At 52.1% G+C, this 26,341-nt stretch overlaps 1 protein-coding gene across 1 annotated transcript; it reads left to right on the forward strand.

Moving 5' to 3' along the window:
- The first annotated feature begins 10,539 nt into the window (after positions 1–10,539).
- Positions 10,540–26,171, forward strand: HEYL (hes related family bHLH transcription factor with YRPW motif like). The gene is made up of 5 exons (XM_047872982.1): positions 10,540–10,657; positions 17,652–17,718; positions 18,728–18,811; positions 20,010–20,091; positions 23,161–26,171. The coding sequence occupies exons 1-5, from the start codon at positions 10,578–10,580 to the stop codon at positions 23,832–23,834; spliced, it is 987 nt and encodes a 328-aa protein (XP_047728938.1). The 5' UTR covers positions 10,540–10,577; the 3' UTR covers positions 23,835–26,171.
- Positions 26,172–26,341: the final 170 nt, after the last annotated feature.

Genomic DNA, 26,341 nt, shown 5'->3' on the forward strand with positions numbered 1-26,341 from the left:
TGAGGGAAAGGGCAGGGTGCAGAGGGGTGGTGGGAGAGCTGGTGGTCCAACATCTCCACCTGCCCAGGCCTTGAGCAAACAGACTGAACTCTCTGGTGCCCTAACTGAATCCTCCACTTTCTGACAGGATCTTGGGCTGGATTTGGGAGCAAAATCCCTACAACATGGAAGAAGTGTGACTGTGCCTTGGAACAATGGCATGGAGAAATCAGGCACATAATTCTATCTCCTCTGTTGTGCCCTCACTTTTCAACCTGCAAAGCTGAAAGACCTGAGGGCTGAGACCTGAGAACTAACTGTTCTACTTCTTTGCCTTTCTTTCCTTTTCCTTATTGGTGGTCAGTTTTATTTGCCAATAAGTCATTAAAAAATTTTTTTTATGAACAAGTAACTCGAGGAATAAATGACAAATTCACATCATAACAGTAAATATAATAGATTTTCTATGCACTTCATATAAATCAATTAATTTGATCTTCACAATAGCCTTATGGAGTAGGTACTAGCTATTATCTTGTTTTACAAAGGAGGAAACTGAGATTCAGAGAGGTAAAGTAACTCACCCAGAGTCCATAGTCAGTAATTCACAGAGCTTGATTTAAACTCAAGTTGTCCGTATCTTAAGTGCTACTCTATACTAACTCTCTCCTGTATATTTTTAAGATGAAACACACACCAGAAAATTTGAGCTTTGGGGGTGCCTGGGTGACTCAGTTGGTTAAATGTCTGACTCTTGATTTCGGATCAGGTCACGACCTCACGGTTTGTGGGACGGAGCCCCACATCAGGCTCTGTACTGACAGCGTGGAGCCTGCTTGGGATTCTCTCTCTCCCTCTCTCTCTCTGCCCTCCCCTGCTCGTGCTGTTTCTCTCTCTCAAAAATAAATAAACATTTAAAAAATTTTTTGAGCTTTCATTGTTAGTTTGAGCTATGTCCCCTTGAACCTCAGAGATCGTACAAATGATATTCTGCCACTTGGGTTACTCCAAGGGGAAAGTTTGAGGAGTGGCCTTTAATGGGCACCTGTGTAAGAAGAAGAGCCATCTTTACAGAGATACAAATACTTGTTCCTTTTGCCCGACTGTTTTGGATCTGGGCAGGGGAAGCATGAATGAGATATTCTCCTCCATATCTTGCAAGGGTGAAAGCCAAGTGTTAGAGAGGAGAAGGAACTTGTCTGAGGACACACACTAGTAGTTGCGGAAAGGACATTTCATGCCAGGCCGTTGCTCTAGATTCAGTGCTATTCCCTTTGAAACACCATGTTTTCACCTGACTTCCTCTGAATCGTCATTCTTTCATTCCTCTGGCAAAGCATCCCCTGGAAGCCCTGCGAAGATCCAAGTGGTTTAAAGCTCACCCCCATGTTAGGACAGTGCAGCCACATCCCAGGAGTGTGAACTTGTCACCTGCTTGCTGGGCTGGGTGACCTTGCAAAGCACGGACCCTCTGCAGCTGCCGGGAGGGTACCTCACTCGTTTGTGCCTTCAAGAGAAGCGGCGGCAAGGGCTGTCATTAGCGAACAGTCTCCAGCGGCTGTAACTTCAGATCCACCGTGACTTTCAGGAAGTAGACAGCATGGTCTCCTGGGGCTGCCCTCAGTCAGTGACTGGGCACAATGGAGAAACTAGAGTCGGGCTATTTCTGCTGGCTGTGGGACTCCCCTAATGGGGAATCTCTACCCCAGGCCTGACCAAGGCCTTGTCAGAGCTGTACTGAAGTGTGAGGCTCTTCCTACCCAGTCCTCCTTCCTGTTCCCTGTCTTTCACAGGTGTCAGGCTCAAAAGGATCTTCCTACTCATCCCTGCTCCCACCCTTTATCCTTACAAGTGGTTTCCCTAATGAGTCTCTTGCACCTCTAATTCACCTTAGGGTATGTCTCCTAGAAGACCTGAACTGACACACCCTCTCTGGGCCCCAGGGCCCACACCCATCTACCCCCAGGATGGCTTGTGCCAGATGGTCTTAAAATTCTCCATCATCACTAACGGTGCAATAGAGTGAGGTTTCCTTGTCAGTACCAGGGAGCATGGTGGAATCCAATTCAAACCAATGGGGCCCTGCCTTGACCCCATTATCACTTCCCAGCCCTAACCTCCAGGAGGGAGTTAGGGGTGGGAAAAGGGCCTAAGAGCCTTAGACTAGGGTAGGAGCCCTGAATTCTAATATACTCTTTACTACCAATTTCTCTTCTCTGGGCTTCAATTTTCCCCATCTCTACAGTAGGATTTTGACTTGGCTGACCTGGGTAGGGGAAGGGAAACTGTGGCTGTTTTCTGGGTTTAAGAAATGCTTTGGCAGCTGGTAAGGACTATGCTACTCCCTCTTCCTGTTAAGACCAGACCAGTGGGGATATGTGGGGAGCTCTATCTGGTAGCATCTGGGTGAGGGCCACGCATACAGCCATGTCCTGATTATGTTCTGACACCCGCATGTCGTGGGTGCTGTGCCTGGGCTCCTGAGAGTGGCCATCAGCCCCAGAAAGGACAGCTTCCTGAAGGCCATAGTCAGGGGAAGTAAACAGCAGTACAGGAAGATCAGGCTACCACAGAGGGCACCAAAGAAGTACAAAGGGGCAGTAGCAGTGCCCAAGGGAGGCTGGACAGGCTTCTTGGAGACAGACTCAAGTGCTGAGTTCTGAAGGCTGAGTGGGAATTTTCCAGATAAAGAGAAAGTCTTTCAAGATGGACAGAATACAGACTCAGAAGTATGAACGTATATTATATGTCCTAAAACATATGAAAAATGGCAGGAGTGGGGTAGAGGTCAGGGAAGTGATGAGAGGGTGAGCTGTGCCTAGAGCATGAAGGGCGTCCCCCAAGGGTCAAGATTTTATAGCCTTCATATTACATTTAGGAAGGTAGCTGCTAGTCTTGTTTCTGTTTTACAGATGAGGAAACTGAGGCCCCAGAGATGGCAGGGGGCTCTGAGAGGAATGTACTGAGCAGTGTCGGGACCCAGTCAGGCTTGGGAGCAAGAGGTCAAGTCACCCCTTCTTTTTTGGGTGGACTCTCCCCTGTTTCCACTCTTCACAGCCATCTGACTTCAGGGAGCAAAGTGTCCTCAGTCCACCCCCCTCCCCTCCACTCCCAGCGTCCTTGTCCTGCTGACATCATGCACACATGGAAGAGAAATTCGCAGAGATTCCAGAGGCCAGAGTGTGGGAACCAGGACAGATGCCGCTGGCGCTGCCCCAGGGCTGAGACTCCTCTGGAGCCTCAGGCGCTGCCCAGGGGGCTCTGGAATGTGTCTGAGGCCTCTGGCTTCCTCCATTGCGGGCCACCCCCCAGGGTCTGGAAAAGCAAGGGAGGCTCTGATCACCCAGGCCGCCATTCTGGTCTTTGGCAGTCTCGGGGAGGGGGAGGCGGGGGGCAGAGGTAGTGCTGCCTACACACAGGGGCAGGGAGGATACAGGCACCAGGACAGCTAAACCAGCCCAGCCAGTCTGCCCTCAGGGACCCCCAAGCTGGGACCACTGGATCCCTGTAGATGGAGCATGGACTCTGCAGCCCAGGGACAGAGAAGGGGTCCAAACCAATACTGTCCACCACCTTCCCTGGAGAAGGAGAGCAGGACTCTGTGTGTGTGTGTGTGTGTGTGTGTGGTGTAGATGGATGAACAGACACAGACAGATGGTCCCACCCCCACCTCCGCTTGGCCCCAGGGGTAGCTGCGCACTGCCTGTTCCGCACATGTGGCTCTCAGCAGCTGCACATTCCGTCAGCGACCAGCTGTGGCAGCAGCTGTGGAGGTGGGGAGTGAGCACTGATAGGTCCCAGGGGAGCAGGGGAGGAGGGCAAGGGGAGGACAGGAAGGGCCTGGGACGAGCAGGGGTCAGGGAGGGGGTGAGGCAAAGAGGCTCAGATGGTTCTCAGGACGGAACAGCAAGCAGGAAAGTGCTGATGGGGATGCTTGACATCTGGGCTGGGAGCCCTGTGGAAGTGGTCCTTGGCACAGAGAGCCTGGGGGAGGCCCTGGGCAGGCCCGGCACACCATCCCTCAAGATCTTGGCACATTGGCAGACCAACACGAGTATAAGGAAAAAGACTCCGGGTAGTTGGATACATGGGTACAAAGCTCTGAAAACAATGTCTGCATTAGAGATATAAATTTGGGAACCAAAGTTGGCTTAAAGGAGGTAAAGCCATGAAAGCAGATGAAGCTCCCAGAGAGAAAATGTATGGAGACAAAGGCTTATCCCAAATGCTAACATTTCCAAGTTTTCACCCTAAACACCAGGTATTTTATGCATCTTACCTCATTTTATCCTCATAACAAGCCTAAGGAGTGGGCAGCTGTGTTATCATCCCATTTTACAGATAAGAAAACCAAGGCACAGGAAGGCCTCTAATATCCAGGCTCACCTGCTGCCTCACCGTGAGGCCCTCCAGATGTTTCTGCCCCTCTGTGGGTCTCAGTGTCCCCAGACACAAGTGGAGGGGTGAGGGAAGACTGAGTGGCACCCAGGTGCTCCAGCCCTCCCTCCTTGGCATCTCCCCCCAGACCCTGGCTCCGGGTTGTGCCCACTGTGACTCTACTGTTTCCCAAGAGGCCAGGTACCACCTCCTCCACAGAGAAGGTAGACGACTTCAGGAGTCCCCCAGCTGACCTCCCCATCACTCCCACTCCGCCAATACTTACCAAACACCTACCAAGTGCCAGACATTGCTAGGCACAGGGGAGCTGACCGTGAGCAAACCTGACCTGCGTCCTGCCCTTGTGTCCCAGAGACTGACGAAAATTACTGCACCGCTGGGCACCTATGTGGCTCAGTTGGTTAAGCGTCCAACCCTCGGTTTTGGCTCAGGTCATGACCTCACGGTTTGGGAGTTTGAGCCCCACGTCGAACTTGAGATTCTCTCTCTCCCTCTCTCCCTGCCCCTCCCCCCTCAAAGTAAATAAAAAAGCTTAAAAAGAAATTTCCGCACAACTAGTAACTCCCAACCGCTGCCCTGAGCATCTCTGCACCACCCATCCACCCCCCAGATACGGCTACCACCCAACAGTCAGAGGCTCGGTGCCAGACCCAGCAGAGGTCTCATGCAACCTAACTCTCTGGAGCTCTGGCCATGTCCATTCAGGAATCTGAATACCAGCCCCAAGAGGAGACGGCAGTGACCTAGGGTGGGGGCCGGACATTGGAGAAGTATCACGAGAGCTGATACCTGCCTCTGGAAATCTCCCGGCTTACTCAGCTCTGGGGTAGGGAGGACAGGGTAAGTGGGGAGAGCAGAGGTCTCGCCTCTGCCTCCCTCCCTTTGCACTGAGGCTCCCCGGGGCTCACCCTTCTGCCTATTCCTGACTCCCCTCCATCAGCAAGCAAATTCCTCCTGAGGCTCTGCTGGGCTCTCTCATGGACCTGCCTCTTCTTCAAAACTGCTTTTGCATCCCACAGACACTTCCCAATCCACGGATCTGGCCACTGCCTTGACCCACCCATTCAGGCCAGGGCCTCTGTGACCTTGTGACTGCACATCTTCCTCTTTGAGTCCCTGGACTGGTGACCCAGAGCTTGTTCTTGGTCTTCTCTGGCCTTGGCCCCTGGCACTCCATTCTTTTCTGATTTTCCTCCTTCTTCCCAGAGTTTCCCTTCCCAGACTTCCCAGCGTTCCCAGAGTTCCCTGCTACTCCCCAGGGTTCTATCCCAGGTCTCCTCCCTCTTGCTCTGCACTAACTGCCCTGGGTATCTCCTGTACCCCCATGGTTTCCAGTCTACCAGTCTCCAGTCTACTCCAGGCCAGGCCTCTTTCCAGGTTCTCCTACCAGTATTCCATGGGTCTCACAAACAGTATGGCCACACTGAACCTCTCACCTTCTCCTGTGTTCCCATTGGTGCCTGTCACCTTTACTCACTCAGTCACCCAGACAACGATCCAGCATCACTTGGATTTGTTCCTTCTTCTTCCACCTTGAAACCAGTCCCTACTGCCTGGCCTGATGCAGGAGTCTCCTGCTTGGTTTCCCCCACTCTGATGCAGGATGCAGTGGTTACCAGCTGGTGCCAGCCTGCCTCGGTAAGATCCCAGCTCGACCGCTTACTGGCTGTGTGATCTCGGGGAAGTTATTTAACTTCCCTATGTCTCAAAAAAGCGGGATTATAATAGAGAGTCGCAGTAACCTCTAAGACTGCTGTGAGGTGTAAACGAGTTCACAGATGTCAAAATACTTGGTACGATGCTTGGAATAGGGTAAATGCAATAGAATTGTGTTATCAACATCATCATTACTTCATTTATTTCTTTTTTTATTTTTTTATTTTTTTATTTTTGGGACAGAGAGAGACAGAGCATGAACGGGGGAGGGGCAGAGAGGGAGGGAGACACAGAATCAGAAACAGGCTCCAGGCTCCGAGCCATCAGCCCAGAGCCCGACGCGGGGCTCGAACCCACGGACCGCGAGATCGTGACCTGGCTGAAGTCGGACGCTTAACCGACTGCGCCACCCAGGCGCCCCTCATTTATTTCTTTTATAACTATTTTAGAATGCCCACTATGAGCTGGGCACTTTCCTAGGTATTAAGGGACGTAGTCATGAACAACAAAAATGATCCCCACCCCCGGGAACTCCATTGTCAAGCTGGAAGCCTTTTCATAAAAGTCCTTGCTACTGGATCCATACTCTACTCTTTCCCATCTTAAAACAAAACAAAAGCAGAAGCAAACAAACCCTGGATTCTACATCACCCTCCAGCTATTGTCCTAGCTTCCTCTGCCATCACAGACAAGCTTCTCAAATGAGTTTATTCTGCCATCCAGTATTTATTTATTGTGCATCTACTACATGCCAGACACTGTGCTGGGTGCTGGAGAGTCAGCAGTGAACGAAAGGGACAAATCTCTACCCTCAATGAGTTTATCTTCTGGTTGGGGACACGGACAATTAACAAATATATCAGGGCACCTGGCTGGCTCCGTCAGTATAGCATGTGACTCTTGATCTTGGGGTTGTGAGTTCAAGCCCTACCCTGGGTGTAGGGATCACTTAAACAAATATATCAACATACATAATATAATGGCAGTGACATTAATAGATGCTGCAAAGTAAGATGAAGTGAGGGAGGGGACACAGAGTGACTAGGGGATTGGTGGCTATTTTAGATAGGAGGTCAGGAGGATCCTCTGTGAGGATGTCATGTTTGAGTAAAGTCCTGAACAAAGTGAGGTAATCTAAGAAGATCTGGAGGAAGAGGGTTCCAAGTAGAGGGAACAACAAACGTAAAGCCATGTGGTAGCAACAAACCTGAAATCTTGGTGGAGCATCAAGAAGGTTCTAGTAGCTGAGTGAGCAAGGCAAGGGCAGGGGCCAGAGCTTAGGATGACCATACACATCTGCATGCCTTGGGCTGTCCCGGCATAGTTATTACTATTGCCTCCTTTCACTCTCAAGGGTGCCCTAGGTTTAGATGCTAAATTATATAGTCACCCTATGTAGAGGCCATGGTAAGCAGTTGGCATTTATTCTGAATGTGATGGCAAACCTATGGATGGTTCTCAGCAGGGAGTGACGTGACTTGACTGACATTTTAAAGGATCATGACCAAGTACTTGAAACACTCTTTTGGCTGCTGTAACACCCCCCTTGGCTCTCCTCCACCTCCTTGGCTGTTCCTTCCCAGTCTCCTTTGGCAGCTCTTTCTCTTCCACTCAAAGCCCAAATGTTGGACTTTCTTTAGACCAGTGGTCTCAGCCAGCAGTGGTTTCTCCTCTAGGGGACATTTTGTACTATCTAGGGACATTTTTAAGTGGTGTAGGTACTACTGGCATTTAGTGAGTAGAGGCCAGAGATGTTACTAAACATCCTGCGATGCACAGAACAAACTCCCCCCCCCCATAGTTTTCCAATGCCAATCGTGCCAAGGTCAAGTAACCCTGCACTAGATTAGCACTGCCCAATAGAAATATAATGAGAGTTGCATATACAACATTTTTTCTAGTAGCCAATTTAAAAAAAAGAAAAAGAAGCAAAGTTAATTTTAATATTTTATTTAACCCAATATATATATATATATGTATGTATATATATATATATAATCATTTTAACATGTGAGTCAATATTAAAGATATCAATGAGATTTTTGTTTTTTTTTAATTCTCAAGTTAGTTCACATACAGTGTAGTCTTGGCTTCAGGAGTAGAACCCTGAAGTGATTCTCCCTTAAGTATGACACCCGGTGCTCATCCTGAAAAGTGCCCTCCTTAATGCCTCCTTAACCCACTCCCATCAACCCTCAGTTTGTTCTCTGTATTTAATTTTTTTTAATGTTTTTATTTATTTTTGAGAGAGAGAGAGAGAGACAGAGACAGAGCGTGAGCGGGGGAGGGGGCAGAAAGAGAGGGAAACACAGAATCCGAAGCAGGCTCCAGGCTCCGAGCTGTCAGCACAGAGCCCAACCCGGGGCTTGAACCCACAGACCAGACCGTGAGATCATGACCTGAACTGAAGTCGGTTGGACGCTTAACCGACTGAGCCACCCAGGCACCCCTGTTCTCTGCATTTAAGAGTCTTTTATGGTTTGCCTCCCTCTCTAAAGATATCAGTGGGATTTCTTCTTTCTCTTCTACCTTCCTTCCTTTCTTTTCTCTCTCTCTTTCAATTCTGGTGTGTACTTCACACTTACTACACATAGTCATTTAGACCAGCCACGTTGCAAGTGCTTAGTAGCCACATGTGTCTCGTGGCTATTATATTGATGGCATAACTCTAGACTCAGTACCAGAATACAGAGCCTGATGTTTAAGAGCTATACAAGGGAATAAAGCCTAATGGTTTGGTTCTGGAACCCAATTCTCTTGTTGAATTCCAGTCCTTCCATTTACTTCCGGTCCTCTCAGTGTTTCTCATTTGTAAAGTGGGGATGATAATAATACTACTACTTTATAGAGCTGTCCAGAATGAAATGAGTTAGTACTTACAAAACAGTTTCAGGTGTTGTGAGTAGCTCCCTGTTAACTGTTTCGCTCTATCTCCACCCACACTTTCTCTCTGGGTAATCCGCCCACTCCTGTAGCTTTTATGTGCCAGCTATTACATGATGACTTCCAGATTTAAGTATCCAGCTTAGACCTCTTTTCTGAGCTCCAGACCCCCTCTTTAACTGTGCATCCCATTTTGAGGACCTGGGGCATCTCCCATGAACATGCCCTCAACAGAGCCCTTGACCTTCCCCTGTAAATCTGCTCCACTGCCAGGCCTTGCAATCTGAGTCATTTCACAGGGCAGCTATCTGGTGGCATCTTTGATTCTGCCTTTCCAGGGAATGCATAGTGGTGCTTGGATTGTGCAACTTCTGTGTCAGTTGAGATTTCCACCCCACTAGTATATGTCCACAGAAGGCATGTGAGTGCTTGAAGGCACCTGGAATAAGAGACCAGAGGTGTGGCTGGGGTGACCACCAGGGCCTCCTAAGGAAGAGGAAACACAGGCTGCAGGTGCAAACTGCTCCTGCTACCCGTGTATCAGAGTGTGTATGCGTTTGTGTACTTGGCCACGTGGTTGTGTCTGTGAACGTGTGTGGAAGGGGGCACAGGAATGTTATTTCACACTACCCTAACCAAGTGTCCCCAAGCAGGTTTTGCTGTGGGGGTGAAAGCACAGTTATTCTCAGATGAACAATCCTGTTCTCCCAAGTGAAGGGGTGGCTTCCTCTGTGTCCTTGTGGGCAGGTCAAGGGGAGAGACCTCTGGTGTCTGACCCACCACATCAAGACCTTCCCATCTCCTCCTTCCTGCTCTTGAGGAGACCCAGGAAGGGAGGCTGGAGAATACCTCCCCACCCCCCTTTTTGAGGCCCTGCCACAGCTTGGAGAATGAGCCCTCTCCTGGCACTCTTGGCCTCCCAGGCCAGTAATGCCTCTGGTGAACTGGAAACTGATTCCCAGGGACACCCACCACCCCCACCATCCAGTCTGGTTCTCTTGGCCTGAGCTGTTCTGCTCCGATGGCACAGGCACAACCTGAGCCATTCTTGGCGGAGATGACAGCCTCTTCTCATGTTAGAGCCTTTCCTCCCTCCTCCAGCACACACATTCCACTTGCTTTGTATCCCTATGGGAAAAGCTGCTGGGAGATTCTTGTCGAAGATCAGGCCACAGACAACCCCACCAACCTCACCAAACCCGAAGTGTCTGCCTCCTCCAGAACGCCAGGAGGCAGGAGCCGGTGGGCTCGACGCTTGCAAAAACTGGGGCAGACCCGCAGCGCCCGCAGCACCCCGCTCAGACCAGGGACGGACGGGGACCCCTGGCTTCCCGGGGAGGGCGGGGGGCTCCAAGGGCACCTGCCCAAGGCCACCCAGCGCGCGGCGGCCAGGACTGCGGAACAGAGCCGGACCTCCCAGCCGTCGGAGGGGGCGGTGACCGCCCGGGGCCTTCCCACGGCTCGGCCTGCGCGTCACCGCGGGGGCGAGGGGGCGCGGGGGCGCCAGGGGCTGCGGCGCAGGAGAGGGCCCTGGGAAAGGGCGGCGGGGCTGGGCGGGGCTGGGCGGGGCTGAGGCGGGGCCGGGGCGGGGCCGGGGCGGGGCCCGACTTCCCGGCCGGTAGCCCGCACCGCCGCGCGGAGACCTGGAGCCAGCGCTGGCCATGAAGCGGCCCAGGGAACCGAGCGGCTCTGACAGCGAGTCCGACGGACCCATCGACGTGGGCCGCGAGGGCGAGCTGAGGTGAGGGCCGGGATGGGGATACTGGGAGTGCCTGGACGGGTTCAGCGGGCCCAGGACTCGTCTTCCGTATGGCCCCGGGGAGATGCAGGTGTGGGCGACTGCCCGCAGGTGTGTGTGGGGTAGGGGTGAGGGTGGGAGGCGGGGACACTTGTGCAGCGTGGGCCGTGACACGCACGAGTGCCTGGATCTTCTGCGCTCTGGGCCATTCAGGGCTGAGGGTGTCGGGATGGAAGTGGAGTTCAGCTCCGGGATGCCGTGCCCAGTTGGTGATCCTCCTTGCGTGGAAGTGCCAGGCTGAGGCTCTTGGAGGAGATTTCCCTGAAGATCTTAGGAAACCTTCATAGACTATTGGTATCACACACCCCGGTCCAGAATCTGCCTGAGTAGGCAGAATAGCCGTACTTTTTCAATTCTACCCTAGCTTGGGTGCACTTTTCATGCAGTACACAAAACGCTTCCAGGGGGAAGGGAAACCTCCCCTCCCTTGAGCAAATTGGACTTTGGAATTAAGGCTTTGGTACTGAAGAAAATAATAGCTGACTTGTCAGTGCGAGGGCGGAGACTCCAATTCCAACACTCTTTCTACTGCACACCCTGCTGCCAATGTATTTCAGCTCTAAATATTCTGACTTGCTTCAGACTTGTAGAACAAATTGCACTTGTACAGTTCTGCTACTTCTCCCAGTTCTGTGAACAATCTAAGCTTCAGTTTCCTGGTCAGTAAAATGGTTATAAACAATATAACCGATCTCAGGTTTATTGGGAAAATCAATAAGATAGTGTATGTTATGAGCTTAGCACAGGGCTTAGCACACAGCAAGTATTTAATTCATGTCAGGCACCCAACATGTGATACCCAGAGCCCTGAAAGAGAGGCAGGGACTGAGTGGGAGTCTGTGGGCCTGGGTCCCAGCCCCAAATCTGCCGCCAACTCACCACGTGAACTTGGGCCATTATTTTTTCTTTCTGAGCCTGTTTCCTCATCAAAAAAATAAAGGAGGACATGGAGTGGGAAAGAGAGAGGGCTATCTGATCTCTCCTGGCTCATCCAAACCTGACTCTCTAAAATAGATTTGAAAGGGGGACTCAGGGGGCGCCTGGGTGGCTCAGTCAGTTAAGTGTCCTACTCTTGATTTCAGCTCAGGTCATGATCTCAGCGTCCTGAGATTGAGCCCCCAGTTGGGTTCCACACTAGGCGTAGAGTCTGCTTGAGATTCACTCTCTGCCTCTCCCTCTCCCCCTCTCCCTCTCCCCCTCTCCCTCTCTCCCTCTCCCCCCTCCCTCTCCCTCCCCCTCCACTGGCACTCCAGCATGCTCAGAAGAAAGAAAGAAAGAAAGAAAGAAAGAAAGAAAGAAAGAAAGAAAGAAAGAAAGATTCAGCTCCTTCTTAGGGATGTTTTTGAGGGCATTTCATAATTTCAATGACTTCAGTTTTCTGAGACCAAGATATCCTACCTCAATCACAAATCCTTGTAAAAGGCCACCAGCTTCCAAGTATTTATAGCTTATAACAGGAGGTAAGGCAATAGATAACCCCCTTGCATCCTGTACATTAATTAGGTTTTGGGGTATATGATATAATTTCCTATGCAACTTATTAGCTTTCTTAAATTGTTTAGCAGAAACTGCTATTTAGAGAAGCAATTCTCTGAGTCCGGGCCTGCTAGCAGCAGGGAAGGGCCCAGCCCCATGTGCTGCTGGTGGAAGGGGGGTCTCAAATTCAATGTCATTGGGTCTTCATGAATCAGAGGGACGAATCGATGCCAGAGAGCCGGCTCTGTCTTCTAAGAATTTGCAGCCTGGCCAGTGACCTGCCAGGTCACACAAAGACCATGGATAGGATAGAAGACAGAAGGAGAGACAGACTGTGGGCTGTGAGAGCACCCAAGCAGGGAGGGGTCACTTATAACCAGAGGCATCAGGGAGGGCTTCTTGAAGGCGGTGGCATTTGGGCAATGGCATAAAGGATCAGTGGGTAGATTTTTCCTATACAGCATTTTGTGCTTTTAGCCAGAGCCCATTTTTAGACACTGTCTAGATTCTTAGAGGAGCAGACCCCCTCAGAGCAGAGAAAGCAGTTGGACATCTGGCAGAGGCTGACTTATAGACCTCTCTTTGTAGCACTCACCAAAGGGCCCTCCCCCCAGCAGACATCAATGCTTCAATTCAGGGAGTGTTGAACGATGCCTGCTGTGGCCCAGACCCTGGGCTGGGCATGGGGGACCCAGATGTATCCTGCTAAGCCTCTGCCCTCGGGGAACTCTCAGAGAAGAAGAGCTTCATGTACAAAGAAAGTCAGATAAACAGTGGCAAGGGCCACAGGACTGGGGCAGCCAGCTTCCCTGGGGTCAGAGGCAGGGCGCAAATCCCCCCCCCCCCCACTCAGAGATGTGAGAATAAGGAGCAGGGTGTATTCTGTTGTCCCTGTGGGCATCTGCCTAGTGATGGCATCTTGCCCCATATAAGAAAATCACTCCTATCTGAACCCAGCCTCCTGACACATGAGAGTATAGCCTCTCTCCCCTCACCCTCTCTGTGAACATTCAGTGAGCACCTGTCATATGGCAGGCACTGAGTCAAGGTCTGTGGGTCTTTTCTACATGATTTAGGGCACATGGTGGCCTTTGAAGTTAGATAGACCTGAGTTTGATTCTCACCACCATTAACTTGGGCATTTCTGAACCTCCATTTTCTCCCTTACAACACCGGTATGCTAATAACCTACCTCACAGGGTGAGCCTTTGATGAGATAAAGTATCTAAAGGGCACAGCTCCCTGATTTGGCCCAAGGTAGCTTCTGGCAAGTGCTGCTCTCGAAGGGGTCGCCATTTAGTTGGAAGATGCCATGTTCAAGAGGCAGAATGGTCTAATGAAAAGACTAGAAGTCTGAAGACTTACTAGGCACGATTCTGAATTCTTTGTGTCTCTGTCACTCCATCTATCAAATGATTATTTTTCCTAATGTGAAATAGCCCCAATACTACTTAATTCACAAGGCTGTTGTGCAATACCTGAGACAAGTGAATGTGGAAGTACTGTCTAGAACAAGGAGTACTGGCTGCGTGACACACGTGAGGGAGTGACACACATGGCGGGGGGGGGGTGACAATACTGGATTAAAAGCCAATAGACTTGGCTCCAGTTCTGGAATTTCCTCTAATTTGCTGTGTGGCCTGGAACAGACCCTTCCCCTCTCAGAGTTTCCTTATTTTACAAGGGGGCTCAGCCCTCCCTGAAATCCCTTCATTGGGGGACATTGTGATCCTGCCTTTCTTTGGCTGATGCAAAATGAGTGGGGTCACCTGCAAGGGTTCCACGGGGGGAGTTCCCGAGGGGGAAGCTGAGAATGGGTGTTGAGGGCAGTCAGGACTGGCAGCCAGACCACCTTGAAATCTGCCCGCCCCCCAAGAGACCTCCTCAGAAATCAGGCTAGGGACCACTCGAGGCCCATGGAGCAGATCTTGGTGGTCAGCATATCTTGTCTAGGTCTGTGAAAATCTGCCTTATTTTCAGACTCGAAGACAAGAAACTCTCACACCTCCCCCCAATGTCAGGGCCAGATCACAGCCTGGAAGTGAGCTCTGGTTGAGCTCTTGGGAGCTTTAAGGATAAGGGGACTGGAGGGCTATTCAGACAGACAGGAAATAGGAATCAAGAGGGAAAACAATGCTGAATTTGGAGCCAGAAGACATGGATTCCCATGCTGGCTTTGCTCCTTAGCAGCTGCATAGGCTGGGCAAGCTGCCTTAGGTCTCCAAGGCTCAGCATCCTCATCTGTAAAATGGGGCTTTTGTTAGGCTTGAAGGAGGGAAAGATATGTAGTAATGCCAAGACAACTGTGAAGTGAAGTTTGGCTGTGAGATATGGGAGTCAGGGAAGAGGGATAATACTGCAGAGAACAAGTGACCGAGTGAGTGGAAAAAGAGATAGCAAAGCCACCATGCCCTGAAAGGGGTGCGTCAGCCTCTGACAGATGGTCCCTGAGGAGGGATCAGGCTGAGGGGCAGTGACGTGCGCAGTGCTAACCCAATACCCCTGGAGACTCCTTATCCAGCCTAGGGGGGGACAAAGGCCATGTTTTAGTATCCCTTGACTCTTGGGGCTTGTCCTGAGTGTAGCTTTGTAAACAAGGTGCCCTCCAGACCTCAGGATCTGGCTATCAGAGCCCTGGACCCAGCTTGCCGGGCCATCCTTCCCAGGAGCTTCATAGGCCTCTTACCGGCCCTTCTCATCCAGATGTCTGGATGGAGATACCCTTTTCCAGACGTAGCTGGACAAAGCCAGGGACACAGCAGTGGGATTTGATCAATGTTGATGTGGACTCTCCTGCAACCTTCTTTCTTTGAGCAGCTGACGAAGATGATCTAACCTCTCATGCCAGGAGGGTAGTCACTTGGGCTGGCACCTTCCTCATGAGCCACACAGGTGCCCATTCCACAAAGGCCTAGCAGGTAGCTTTTATGCTGTCACTTCTCTGTTCCCCAGTGATGCCAAGGACAAGGGCAAGAGGAGGGAGCTCAACCATGAGCTCTGCCCTGTTCCAAGCACTGTTGGGTACTGGGGCTACAATAGTGAATGAGCCAGACATGGTTCGTGACCTCAGGGAGCTTATGCACTTGGTGGAGAGATAGACATTAATCAAATAATCATATAAACAAAAAACAACAAATGAGCAATACGTGCTGTGAATGCAGCAGGCTAGGAGAGGGTAGAGCAGGGGCTATCTAGTGGGAGAGAAGATGTCAAGAAGGCTCCCCCAGGAAGATAACATCTGAGTTGAGATCTGAACAGTGGGAGAAGGTACTAGGCAAAGGGGCTTGGGCTTGGAGGTGGGGAGACAGCGTGCACTAGAGAATTTTAGGCTAGGGAACAGTGTGTGTAACCACAGGAACAAGTTAGGGCATCCACAGGCTGGAGCACACAGAACAAAAGAGAGTTGAGTCCAGGAGGTGACAGGAGCCAGCTGGGCCACCTGAAAAACAGTGGTCTTGATCCTAAAAGCATTGAGAAGGCCCTGAGGAGGGTTTGGTTTTTTTTTTTTTTTATGTTTATTTATTTTTGAGAGAGAGAGATTGAGAGAGAGAGAGAAAGACACAAAGCACAAGTGGGGGAGGGGCAGAGAGAGAGGGAGACACAGAATCCAAAGGAGGCTCCAGGCTCTGAGCTGTCAGCACAGAGCCCAATGCAGGGTTTGAACCCATCAACTGTGAGATCATGACCTGAGCTGAAGTTGGACACTTGACTGTGCCCCTTTTAATATATATATATATATATATATATATATATATATATATATATGTGTGTGTGTGTGTGTGTATACATACATATATGTATATATATATATTTTTTTAATGTGCTCTTAATATATATATATATATTTTTAATGTTAACGTTTATTTATTTTTGAGAGCCTGAGGAGTTTTAAGAGAGTGACAAGTATGTTTAAATGAGCACTGTGCCTGTTTGTAGGGTCTTGCAGCCATCCAGGTGAGAGATGATAGAGGTTTGATCCTCAGAGCAGTGGTGGAGATAAAGAGGATAGAGGTGAGATGTGTCTTAGACACAGAATGGGCATGTTTGGATGAGCGGGTGAGGACAGAAGCAGAATCAAAAGTGGTAAGGGACACCTGAGTGGCTCAGTCGGTTGAGCGGCTAAGCCTCCGACTTCAGCTTGGGTCATGATCTCCCAGTTCAAGCCCTACGTAAGGCCCTGTGCTGACAAGCTCGGAGCCTGGAGCCTGCTTTGGATTCTGGGTATCCCTCTCTCTCTGCCCTTCCTCAGCTCGCGCTCTGTCTCTCAAAAATAAATAAAAATATTTTTAAAAAATTTTAAAAAGTGGTAGCCAGGTAGCCTTGTAGACCTAGGAGATGGGGTGCCTTCGCTGAGATGGGGGCCCAGGGGAGACAGGAGAGGGGGAGAGGGAGGACGAGGCAAGCGCATGGGTGCCTGTTCATGTGGGTGGCATTTTGCATTCTGAAATGGCCCGGGAGTCACCTCGTCTAAAGTTATCTGTTGATAGGGCATCTCACACTCTCCGCCTCCCCAGCCACTCCGGGAGCTGAGCGTCTGGAGCGCTGGGACCTGGCCGACTGCGCATCTAGGCCAGCGCGGGACTTGAATGGGGCCTCCAGGGTGTTGGCCAAATGAATGGTCCTCAGTGTAACTCTACGAATCCCCTCCATTCCAGAAGAACCTCTAAGCAGGAAACCGTTAGGGGGTCGAGCAGTTGGGCTGCAGAAGATTTTGGTCAGTCTGGGCAGGAAAGACCCCCCGGGGCTGAGCCTCTTCCGGGTGACGGGGACTCCCGGGTGCGAGCAAACATCCATCCTGTGCCAGACCTGCGAAGCGAGGCCCGACGCGATGCGGGCCCGGGGCCTTCGCGGCATCCCAAGAGTCCGAGGGGGCCTGTGACCCAGATGCCCCCTCCCCCTCGCCCGGGCCGCGCTGCGTGGGAGGAGGCGGCAGCTGCCGGCGGGGCGGAGGGCGGCCGGCGGGCGCGCCCGGCCCGTGGGAAGCGGCGGCATCTGTTCTTTCCACGCTCTTCCCAGCGGCTCTCTCTGAAACCCAACCCGCCGGCCCTGCCCCGCCGCCGCCGCCCGCGCCCTCGCCCGCCCCGCCCGGGATCGGGTTGCAGGAGCCCCGAGGCCGGCTGCGGTTCCCCGACGCCCGCGGCGAGGGGCAGGGGGCGAGGCCGAGGGGGGTCGGGCCGAGAGCCCAGCCCCCCCCACCTCGTCCCCCGCGGCCCCAGCCGCCGCGCGACCCTAGTGCAGAAAACCGAGCGCAGGGGGGACTTGGCCGGGGGGAGCAATGGGCCCCCACCCACGCCTGCCCTGCGCCACTTCCCGGCCTGGGAGCCCTGAGCCGCCTGGGAAACCATGGCTGCCTGGGAGGGGGCTCTGCCCGCCCACATCCCCGCCTCCTCCAAGGTCAGCCCAGGCCAGGGAGATGGTCCCTGAGCTCTGAAAAATCAGCCTTTCTCTTCTTCGTCTGCAGCCAGATGGCCAGGCCGCTGTCCACCCCGAGCCCTTCGCAGATGCAAGCTAGGAAGAAACGCAGAGGGGTGAGTGTCTGTCTCCGCGGAGACGCCCGGCAAATTTTTGCCCTGGGTCCCCAGGGGCCCAGCCCAGAGAACCCTGGTCGGAAATATCACCCAGACTGCCTGAGTGCAAATTCTGGCTCTGCCAGTGGCTAGTGGAGTGGCCTTGGGCAAGCCACTCAACCTCTCGGTGCCTCATTTCTTCAACTGTGTCACTGAAAAAATGACAGTGCCTACCTCAAAGGGCTGTTTTGACGACTGAGTTAATATAATGCGCCCAGAACCACACCTGACACACAGTTAGGCTTTATTATTTATTCCAGCCTTCTGTCTCTCCTCTCTGAGCCCAGAATTTTCATTTCCTCTCTGCGTGCCAAGGGGTAGGGCAGGGAGAGAGAGAAGGAAGCTCCCGGGCTTGCTATTGGCCGTCTTATCCCGGCACCCCCTTCTCTCCCAGGATGCGGCTATGCTTCTGCCCTGGGAGTCCCAAGACCTGGAATGTGGCAGAGACCAGCCCTGCCACTCACTTAGGCAAACCACTTCCTTCCAGCCCTCATCTTTATCTGTAAAATAGGGGTCATAATGTCTGCCCCGCTGTCAGCATTCTGCTACCAGTCTGGTGAGGTGAGAATGAGTGTGAATGGAAGGTCTTCCGGACTGGAAGCAAAGCCTCTTCATGAGCCAGCGACTGAGGAGGTGACCTTGACCTGCGGGAACCTCCAGGAACTGCTCCCGTGCGGGGGCTGGTGTCCCTGTTCTGACTGGTCGGTACCCTGATGTACAGTGGTTAAGCATTTTGAATAGCACCCCAACAGACCAAGACAAGAGGTCTGAGTTCTACTCCCAGCTTTGCATTTCCTTCTTATGTGACCTTAGGCCAGTCACTGCTCCTCTCCGAGCCTCGGTTTCCTCCTCCATAAAGTAAGACTAGACTTCTCTCCTTCACAATATTTTAAATATGAGTCAGTGGCCATCAAAGCACGTTGGAAACTGGTGAAGTGGCTGCAAGTAAATTCTTGTCGTTGTTTTTTAGATTATAGAGAAACGGCGTCGGGACCGCATCAACAGCAGCCTTTCTGAACTGCGACGCTTGGTCCCCACTGCCTTTGAGAAACAGGTGTGTGACATTCCCGATTGTGCTAGAAGAAGGTGGCATGCAGGTGGCAGATAAGGTCCGTTTTTCATGGCATGTCTTACTGATTGGTGGCAGCTGCCTGAGGTGCTGGGGTTTTGTTTACTGATATCTGTCACTGGCCAGGGATAAGGGGAATGGAAATTTGTATTTACTGTGGCGTCTCAGATGTTGTGGCTCTGTGTCCATCACCCCATGATCCCAAAGGGTAGGGATTATTATGCCCATGGCACGGGTAAGGAAATTGAAGCACAGAGAGGTAAAGTAGCTCGCACTAGATCACACAGCTAAGTAAATAGCAGAATGGAATGGGAACACTGAACTGTGTTTCGTTCTAAAGCCCCCTAGCCCTCTGTGCTACTGACAGTCCCAGAGCCATTTGAAAGTGGAACAGGCTACCCGGGGAGCGAGCCCCCTGCCGTTGCACCTGTGGAAGAGGAAGACTACAGTGGAAGCCAGACAGTTAAACCAATCAGACTGCCTGGAAGATTCTCTACCCTGTGCTCCAAGGCATGGTCATGGGTCATGTGCCTTTCTTCCTGAGAAGAAGTCAGTCATTCCACAGACGTTCGTTCACTCAAACTTTCACAGGCCCAGCTAGACCTAGACCTGGTACCTGCCCTCAAGAACTTATGTGGAGAGTCTGACACTCAGGTTTCACTTGGGAGATCAGGTGATGCTGGATGCTTAGGAATCATTGCTCAAGAGAGAATAGAGGAGGAGCAAGCGCTGTGGGGCTAAGATGATGAGCTAGATCTCGGGCGTGGTGGGTGTGGAGTTGATTCCCAGGAAAGCTGGTCTAGAAGGCAGATGGGCACGCGCAGGAGTGGCATTCCGGTGACGGTGCACTAAGTCATGGAGGTCACATACGACACCTCCCAGGGAGAGTGTGTCTAGCGAGCAAGAGCCAGGTGGAAGAAGAAGCAAGAACACGGGGTGTCGTGGAAGTCAAGGGAAGGGGGGACGTTGCAGGAGGGACGCTCAACAGTGCAGCGGGCGGGCAGACGAAAATGAGACCTGAAGAGAATCTATTTGGCTGGGCGCCTTGGCCAAAGCAGAAGCCGAAAGGCTGGCAGTGGTGGAGTGGGAGGACGACCTTGAGCTGGTGAGGTTGCTGACGCCGCCGGGAAGTGAGAGAGAGGTCAGCTGGAAGCCTTCACACTTCTGTCCTCTGCGCACACAGGGCTCCTCCAAGCTGGAGAAGGCCGAGGTCCTGCAGATGACAGTGGATCACTTGAAAATGCTCCACGCCACTGGTGGGACAGGTACTGATGCTTTTCTCTCCCATGAGTCATTCAAGCAACAAATATGTGGGGGCGAGGCCCTGGGGATCCACTGGTGAGCAAAGCAGATGGGGTCCCTGCCCTCATGGAGCTCACAGTCTATGGTGGGGCTAAAGCAGGTCCAGGTGGAGCAGCCACAAAGCCTGTCTCTCTTCTTTCAGTATTGCCCTCTCCAATGTCAGTGTCCCCGTGTGTCCCAACCTTGTTCTCAACTCCACTCCTTCCGGCCTTAGCCCTTGGAGGAGCTCTTCTACGCAGACTGGCTTCCCCACCCTTAGCCCCCCTCTGGCTTCCCCACCCTTGCCCCCACCCTCCTTAAGCATTAGCCTGAAAGAACTCATTCTCACTGGGATCCCAGTTGAACCCCTGGGTGGGGCCTGCCTGAGATTTTTAGCCACAGATGTTCACTGGGGTGCCTTCTGGGCTAGTGCTGGGGTAATAGTGTGTCCTCAGCAGTGCTGGGATCGTATGTCATGCTCACAGTTCAAGATCGGTCGTGGGATTGTGGTAGCATACAATTGTAACTCATTCCGTTACTTTGAGCTGGTGCATTACGGTGAAGTCATGGAACTATGGCTTTCAAAAGACTAAGCCTCACTGTATATTTTGGTGATTTCACAACCGAGAAAGCTGGAAAGCTCCACAGACCTTGACACAAGAACCTGAGTCCTAAAACCTTAACTTGCTACCTTTGGAGGGGACAGTTGCATTTTAATTGACCCAGCCTGGTGCTTCTCAAGCTTCAGTGAACTGCGCAGGATCATCTAGGGGCAGGCAGCCCTGGGGCACACCCCAGAGATTCTGAGCCAGGAGGTCTGGCCTGGAGGTTAGGAATTTGCAAGTTTAGCAAGCATGCCTGATGACCCTGATGCAGGTGGTCGCTTTGAGAACTTCTGCCAAAGGAATGCATGGCCAACAGTGAAAACTTCTGATTTCGGTCAACCAGTGGGGGAGATGCTTCAAACTACATTTATGGTTACCCAATTAAAAGAAAAATAGTGACTAATATTTGGGGCAGCATTTTGTAGTTTCAAAATGCTTTCACCATTGTTATCACATTCGATTCCTATAAGAATCTCGAGGCTGGGGGTTGTCGCCATCACCATTTTCTGGCTAAGGGCTAATGGGAAGACAGAGATGTGGCTTAGAGCACCGCCTCTGGGTTAGAATCCTGAATTGAGTTGATTCGAATCCCATGAATTGCGAGGTTGGCTCTATGACTTGCCAGCTCTATTACGTTGGACAAATGATTTAGCTTCTCTATTCGTCAGTTTGCTCATCTCTGAAATGGGAGTAATGACAGGGTTTTTCTAAGGATTAAATCAGATAATGCAAATTAAGTACTCAATAAGAACTCAGAAAATGTTAGTTGAAAAAGAACAGCAAACACAGAAACTGAAGGGTTTTGCTCAAAGTCGCATAGTTAAGTATGCAACAAGGTCTTGCCCCCAAGGAGGCCTGACTCCAAACATCGTCTCCCGTAGAGCTGTCCCTCTGTGGGGGCCTCAGCCATGAACCAGGGACCGGATATTTGCTGCCATAGTCATGAGGCCAGTGCTCACAGAGGCTATTCTGTCTTTGCACAGAAGGTGGTTGATAGCGGGGCAGGTATAAAGGCAGTGAGAATTAAATACCTCTGTGGGCAGTCCACCTGGTCAGACCTCACTGAAACCAGCCAAAGAGAGGGTCCCAGCCTGATGGCAGCAGCTGAGGACCAGAGCGGGGTCCTGCTTTCCTGACAGCCCTTCAGGCTAGGGGACAGACTCAAATGCCCACAGGGGCCAAGCCAGTAATATGCCCTTGACCCTTGAACAACACAGGTTTGAGTAGCACAGGTCCTCTTCTATGCAGAGTGTTCGCAGTAAATGTGTTAGAAAATTTTTTAGACATTTGCAACAGTTTGAAAAACAATTGCAGATGCACCACATAGCCTAGAAATATTGGGAAAACATAAGAAAAAGTTAGGTATGTCATGAATGCGTGACATAAATGTAGATGCTGGTCTGTTTTATCATTCGCTACCGTAAAATAGACACGCATCTATTATTGACGTTACAACTTATCAAAACTTCCTCATACAAATACTTACAGACTGCACATGGTGCCATTTGCAGTGGAGAGAAATATAAATGTGAAGATGCATTATAATCTTAATTGCATAAAAGTCGCTGTAGTTTATACATACCATGCTACTGTGATAATTTCCTAGCTACCTCCTGTTGCTCTTGCGGTGAGCTCAAGTGTTGCGAGTATCTGCTTAAGACTCCATGTGACACTAATCATCTCCGCGTGAGCAGTTCATCTTTCCAGTAAATTGCTATCACGGTAAAAAGTTATCTCTGGTGGTCCTCACTCTAGGTAGTTTCTGGGGAGTCAAAAGTTTGCTCAGGTTTTCGACTGCACTGGGGGAGGATCAGTGCCCGTAACCCCATGTCGTTCAAGGGTCAGGTGTAAATGATGAATTCGTTGACTGTTTCTGTGCACCGTTGCATTTAATTTCACCTTCACAGCAAGTGTCACTATATGCCCATTTTGCGGCCAAGGAAATTGAGGCTTAGAAAGATTAAGAGGCTTGTCCACAGTCAGGCAGCTAGTCAAGTGGAGAAGTTGAGGTCCAAAGACCTCAGGCTTCACTGTGACATCATGCTGCCTTCTCTGAGGAGTCCCCAAGCTCTGACCGCTGCTGCCGCCACCTCCCAACATCCGCCCCCACCAGCAGGCAGGGGTGTTCTACACCTCTACGTGCGCAGGCCTGTCACACCTGGCAAAACATCCACTTAAACGACAGTACCTTGGTCGCAAAGTTTCTTCTCTGCCTTAATCATGAATTTTGATGAAAACAATACTCTACATTTTATCCTGCTTCATAGTTCAGTGAACTCACTTGGTCCTCACAACATACCCCAGATACCCCAGGAAGGGGTGATTATTCCCACTTTACAGATGAGGGCTCAGAGAGGTGAGGTGACACGCCCAGGGTCACACAGACCTGACCCCAGGATCAGCACTTGTCCCCCGCCTGGCATGCCCTCATCACGCCTCACTTTGCAGGATTCTTTGATGCCCGAGCCCTGGCAGTTGATTTCCGGAGCATCGGTTTTCGGGAGTGCCTCACCGAGGTCATCAGGTACCTGGGGGTGCTGGAAGGGCCGAGCAGCCGTGCAGACCCTGTCCGGATCCGTCTTCTCTCACACCTCAACAGCTACGCAGCTGAGATGGAGCCTTCTCCCACGCCCGCTGGCCCCCTGGCCTTCCCTGCCTGGCCCTGGTCCTTCTTCCATAGCTGTCCAGGGCTGTCAGCCCCCAGCAGCCAGCTCACCGTCCTGGGAAGAGTGCCCGGTCCCATCCTCCCCAGCGCCTCCTCTCTGGTCTACCCCATCCCCGCCCTCCGAACCACTCCTGTGCGCAGAGCCGCTGGTACTGTCCTGCCAGCCCGGAGGCATGTGCTGCCCAGTCGAGGGGCATCTTCTACCCGGAGGGCCCGCCCCCTGGAGAGGCCCGCTGCCCCCCTCCCCGTGGCCCCCAACATCAGGGCTGCCAGGAGCAGCCACATGGCACCCCTCGTGCGATCTTCTTCCCCCGTGCTCCCTGGCATCCTGGGGTCCCCTGCTTATGTGGGTGTTCCTGCCCCCAGGCCTTCTTCCCCAGGGGCTGCTGGGAGGCCAGCAGGAGCTGTGCTGTGCCACTCCTGGGTCTCTGAAATCACTGAAATCGGGGCTTTCTGAGGCGGCTTCTCCCCGGGAGTGAGGAGGGTTCTTTTTCCAGGAGCTCTAAAAACAGTGCTATCGTCTGCCCTGCTTCCTGGCCTGGCTCATCTATCTATGAAGGCATCTTCCTCACCCATCAGAGGCACCCCTTCCTCCTCTGGCCCATCTCCCCTCCTCACTGCCTGTCCCAGCTTGTCTACCCAGCTCTCTTGAAGCTGTTGTGATCTCAGAGGCCTCGTCTCATTTCTTACCTGGACAGATAAGTCGTGGGAGGGCCCCCACTAGCTTTGCCCAGACTCTTACCTGCCCCCCCCCCCAACCCGGGCACACAGGGGGCAGCAGGCATGAATCTAAGGTCTGGGAACAAAGCTTTCACCTAAAGGCACGGTGGCCTCGGGCAGATTGCTTGCCTAGAGAGATCAGACCCCCGGCCAGAGCAGTGACTGACTGGTGCAGCCTTCCCAGGCCCCCAGGGCCAGAACGTAGTGTCTGCCTCGCTTCCGGAGACAGTAACTGAGCAGGGGCCACAAAGTTGTCTCTGGAGAACCCCTGTCTGCCCCTGCCCACCCCACTGCAGTGAACCACAGGACAGCTGCCCTGTGCACCACGGCCAAGGCCTGGGGATTAGGAGCCCAGCAGGGCCTGCTCCGGCCGTCTTCCCCACTGCAGACACCTACCCTCCAGCTGACCCACACTTCCCTGCACAGAGCTGGGAGATTTCTGGGCAGCAGTAAGACTCCAAAACAGGGCGTTCTCACCAGCAGGCCTGGGACAGCGTTCCCAGACAAGAGCCAGGATTGAGCAAAGAGAACCCAGCTCCCGGCCTCTCGCGCCGTCACCATCCTCCAGATGTGTGGTCCCCATTGGGTGCACAGTGTGGAAGGTCATGTTCCCATGTGATGGCGCCCAGAGAGGAACCCTCTTGGGATTCCACACCAGACGTTTGTGCTGCCTGGTTTGTATCCGGCTCACAGAGCCCAGACTGTGGGGACAGCCAAGGGCCGTCAGGCTGGACAAAAATAACTGCAAGGAGGGGCGAGAGGAGGGACAGTCAGAGGCGGCTCGGCCCTTCAAGGTCACACGGTGGGTCAAGGGCCTGAGATCCTGTTCACCCAGGATTCCGCGCAGCTGGCTCTGCTCAGAGGCCATTTCATTACCCAGCTCCGCCTGGGCCTAAGAGAGGGAAAAAATGGCCTGGTGACCATTCCTGGTGGAACAGCAGAGACTGGACAAGATTGGGGCAGACCCAGGACTGACATTCAGCTGGACCAGTACTGCCAGACCAGTTGTAAAAAATGTGGAACCACTTCTGTGCTTGTTGGCAAGTATTCACATCCCCCGAGTGCCTCTAAGTGGCCCCCTGCCCCAGGTAGCTTTGGGTGGCTTTTCCCCCAGAACCCCATGCTGGTTAATGCCTGGTAGACCCAAGACTATGGGGTCCTCCAGCTGGCAATTCCTTGGTGCTTATTTGCACTGGTTATTAAATACTTCCTTCAAATGTCACCCCTGGCAAGATTCTTTCACCCCCACCCTTTGATGGAACTACCCTCCCCAGAGACTAAATTGAGGAGGTCCTTGGGCTCAGAAATAGAGTTTGCTAAAACCCTGGGGGAGAGGGCCCTTTCAGAGAAGTAGAGCAGAGGGCAGAGATCATTTAAATGACCCAGAAATCTCTTTTTAAAAAGGCAAATTCCTCAAGAAGGCATGAAGAGCTGAAGTGTTCTTTCAGTCCTCAGGGTTAGGTCCATCAGATCTCTGTCCTCCTGGATACATCTGAGATGTGTAGCAGTGGGGAGAGAGGGTGTCGTTTTAAGGAGGGGGTCACCGGCCTAGAGTGCTCCTGAGGGAGACAACAGGTAGGGCAGGGTGGTCAGCAGGCTCCCAGGAGCGGGGAGAGGGGGACAGAAGGCAGAGCCCGACTTGTCCTTTCTTACAGAGGACGGGAGGGGCTGCTTCTGCTCCGAGACTCCCTTCTCCCCTTCCTCGTCTCCCTGGCTATCCCAGCTGGTGGCTCACTGCTCCCCTGACACCATGTCAGTGCCACAATCCTGCAGTTTGGCAACTTGATAGCCCGAGAATATGGAAAGCCCATTTCCATGTTTCCAGTCCCCAACTCCAGGAGAGTCCATTGACACCATCGAATGAGATGGAAATGGCCCAGAACTTCCAGCATCTGAGTTGACCTTGGGTTCATTCTCCCCCAAGAGATGGTGGGGGGGATTGGTGACTATGTATTTGTTTCCGGGGTTGAGGACTTGCATCTTTTGTTTCTATCCCCAACCCTTTCTGGTGTCCCCAACTCCTACCCCATTGCTGGGGCTGTTGCAGGCATCCAATAAAGTTGTTTTAGTTCTTCTAAAAACCTCAGAAAGATTCTACTTCTTAATATCTCTGGAGTCAATACTCTTCTCTCTGAACCTACAGCTATCACCCTGGTGTGGCCACTTCACCCGCCCCCAGATCACTGCCCTCCACAAGGTCACCTTGCTTCTCTCTTGCTTTGTCACTCTGTTCTCAAGGCAACC

Source organism: Prionailurus viverrinus, chromosome C1, assembly GCF_022837055.1.
Source record: "Prionailurus viverrinus isolate Anna chromosome C1, UM_Priviv_1.0, whole genome shotgun sequence".
In the NCBI taxonomy this organism is placed as follows: domain Eukaryota; kingdom Metazoa; phylum Chordata; class Mammalia; order Carnivora; family Felidae; genus Prionailurus; species Prionailurus viverrinus.

Excerpts from the sequence above, each read along its gene's own strand:
- HEYL (XM_047872982.1), top strand. The coding sequence starts at position 10,578 with ATGAAGCGGCCCAGGGAACCGAGCGGCTCTGACAGCGAGTCCGACGGA. Across the intron at positions 10,658-17,651 it reads GGCCGCGAGGGCGAGCTGAG|CCAGATGGCCAGGCCGCTGT; the intron begins GTGAGGGCCGGG and ends CTTCGTCTGCAG. Across the intron at positions 17,719-18,727 it reads CTAGGAAGAAACGCAGAGGG|ATTATAGAGAAACGGCGTCG; the intron begins GTGAGTGTCTGT and ends GTTGTTTTTTAG.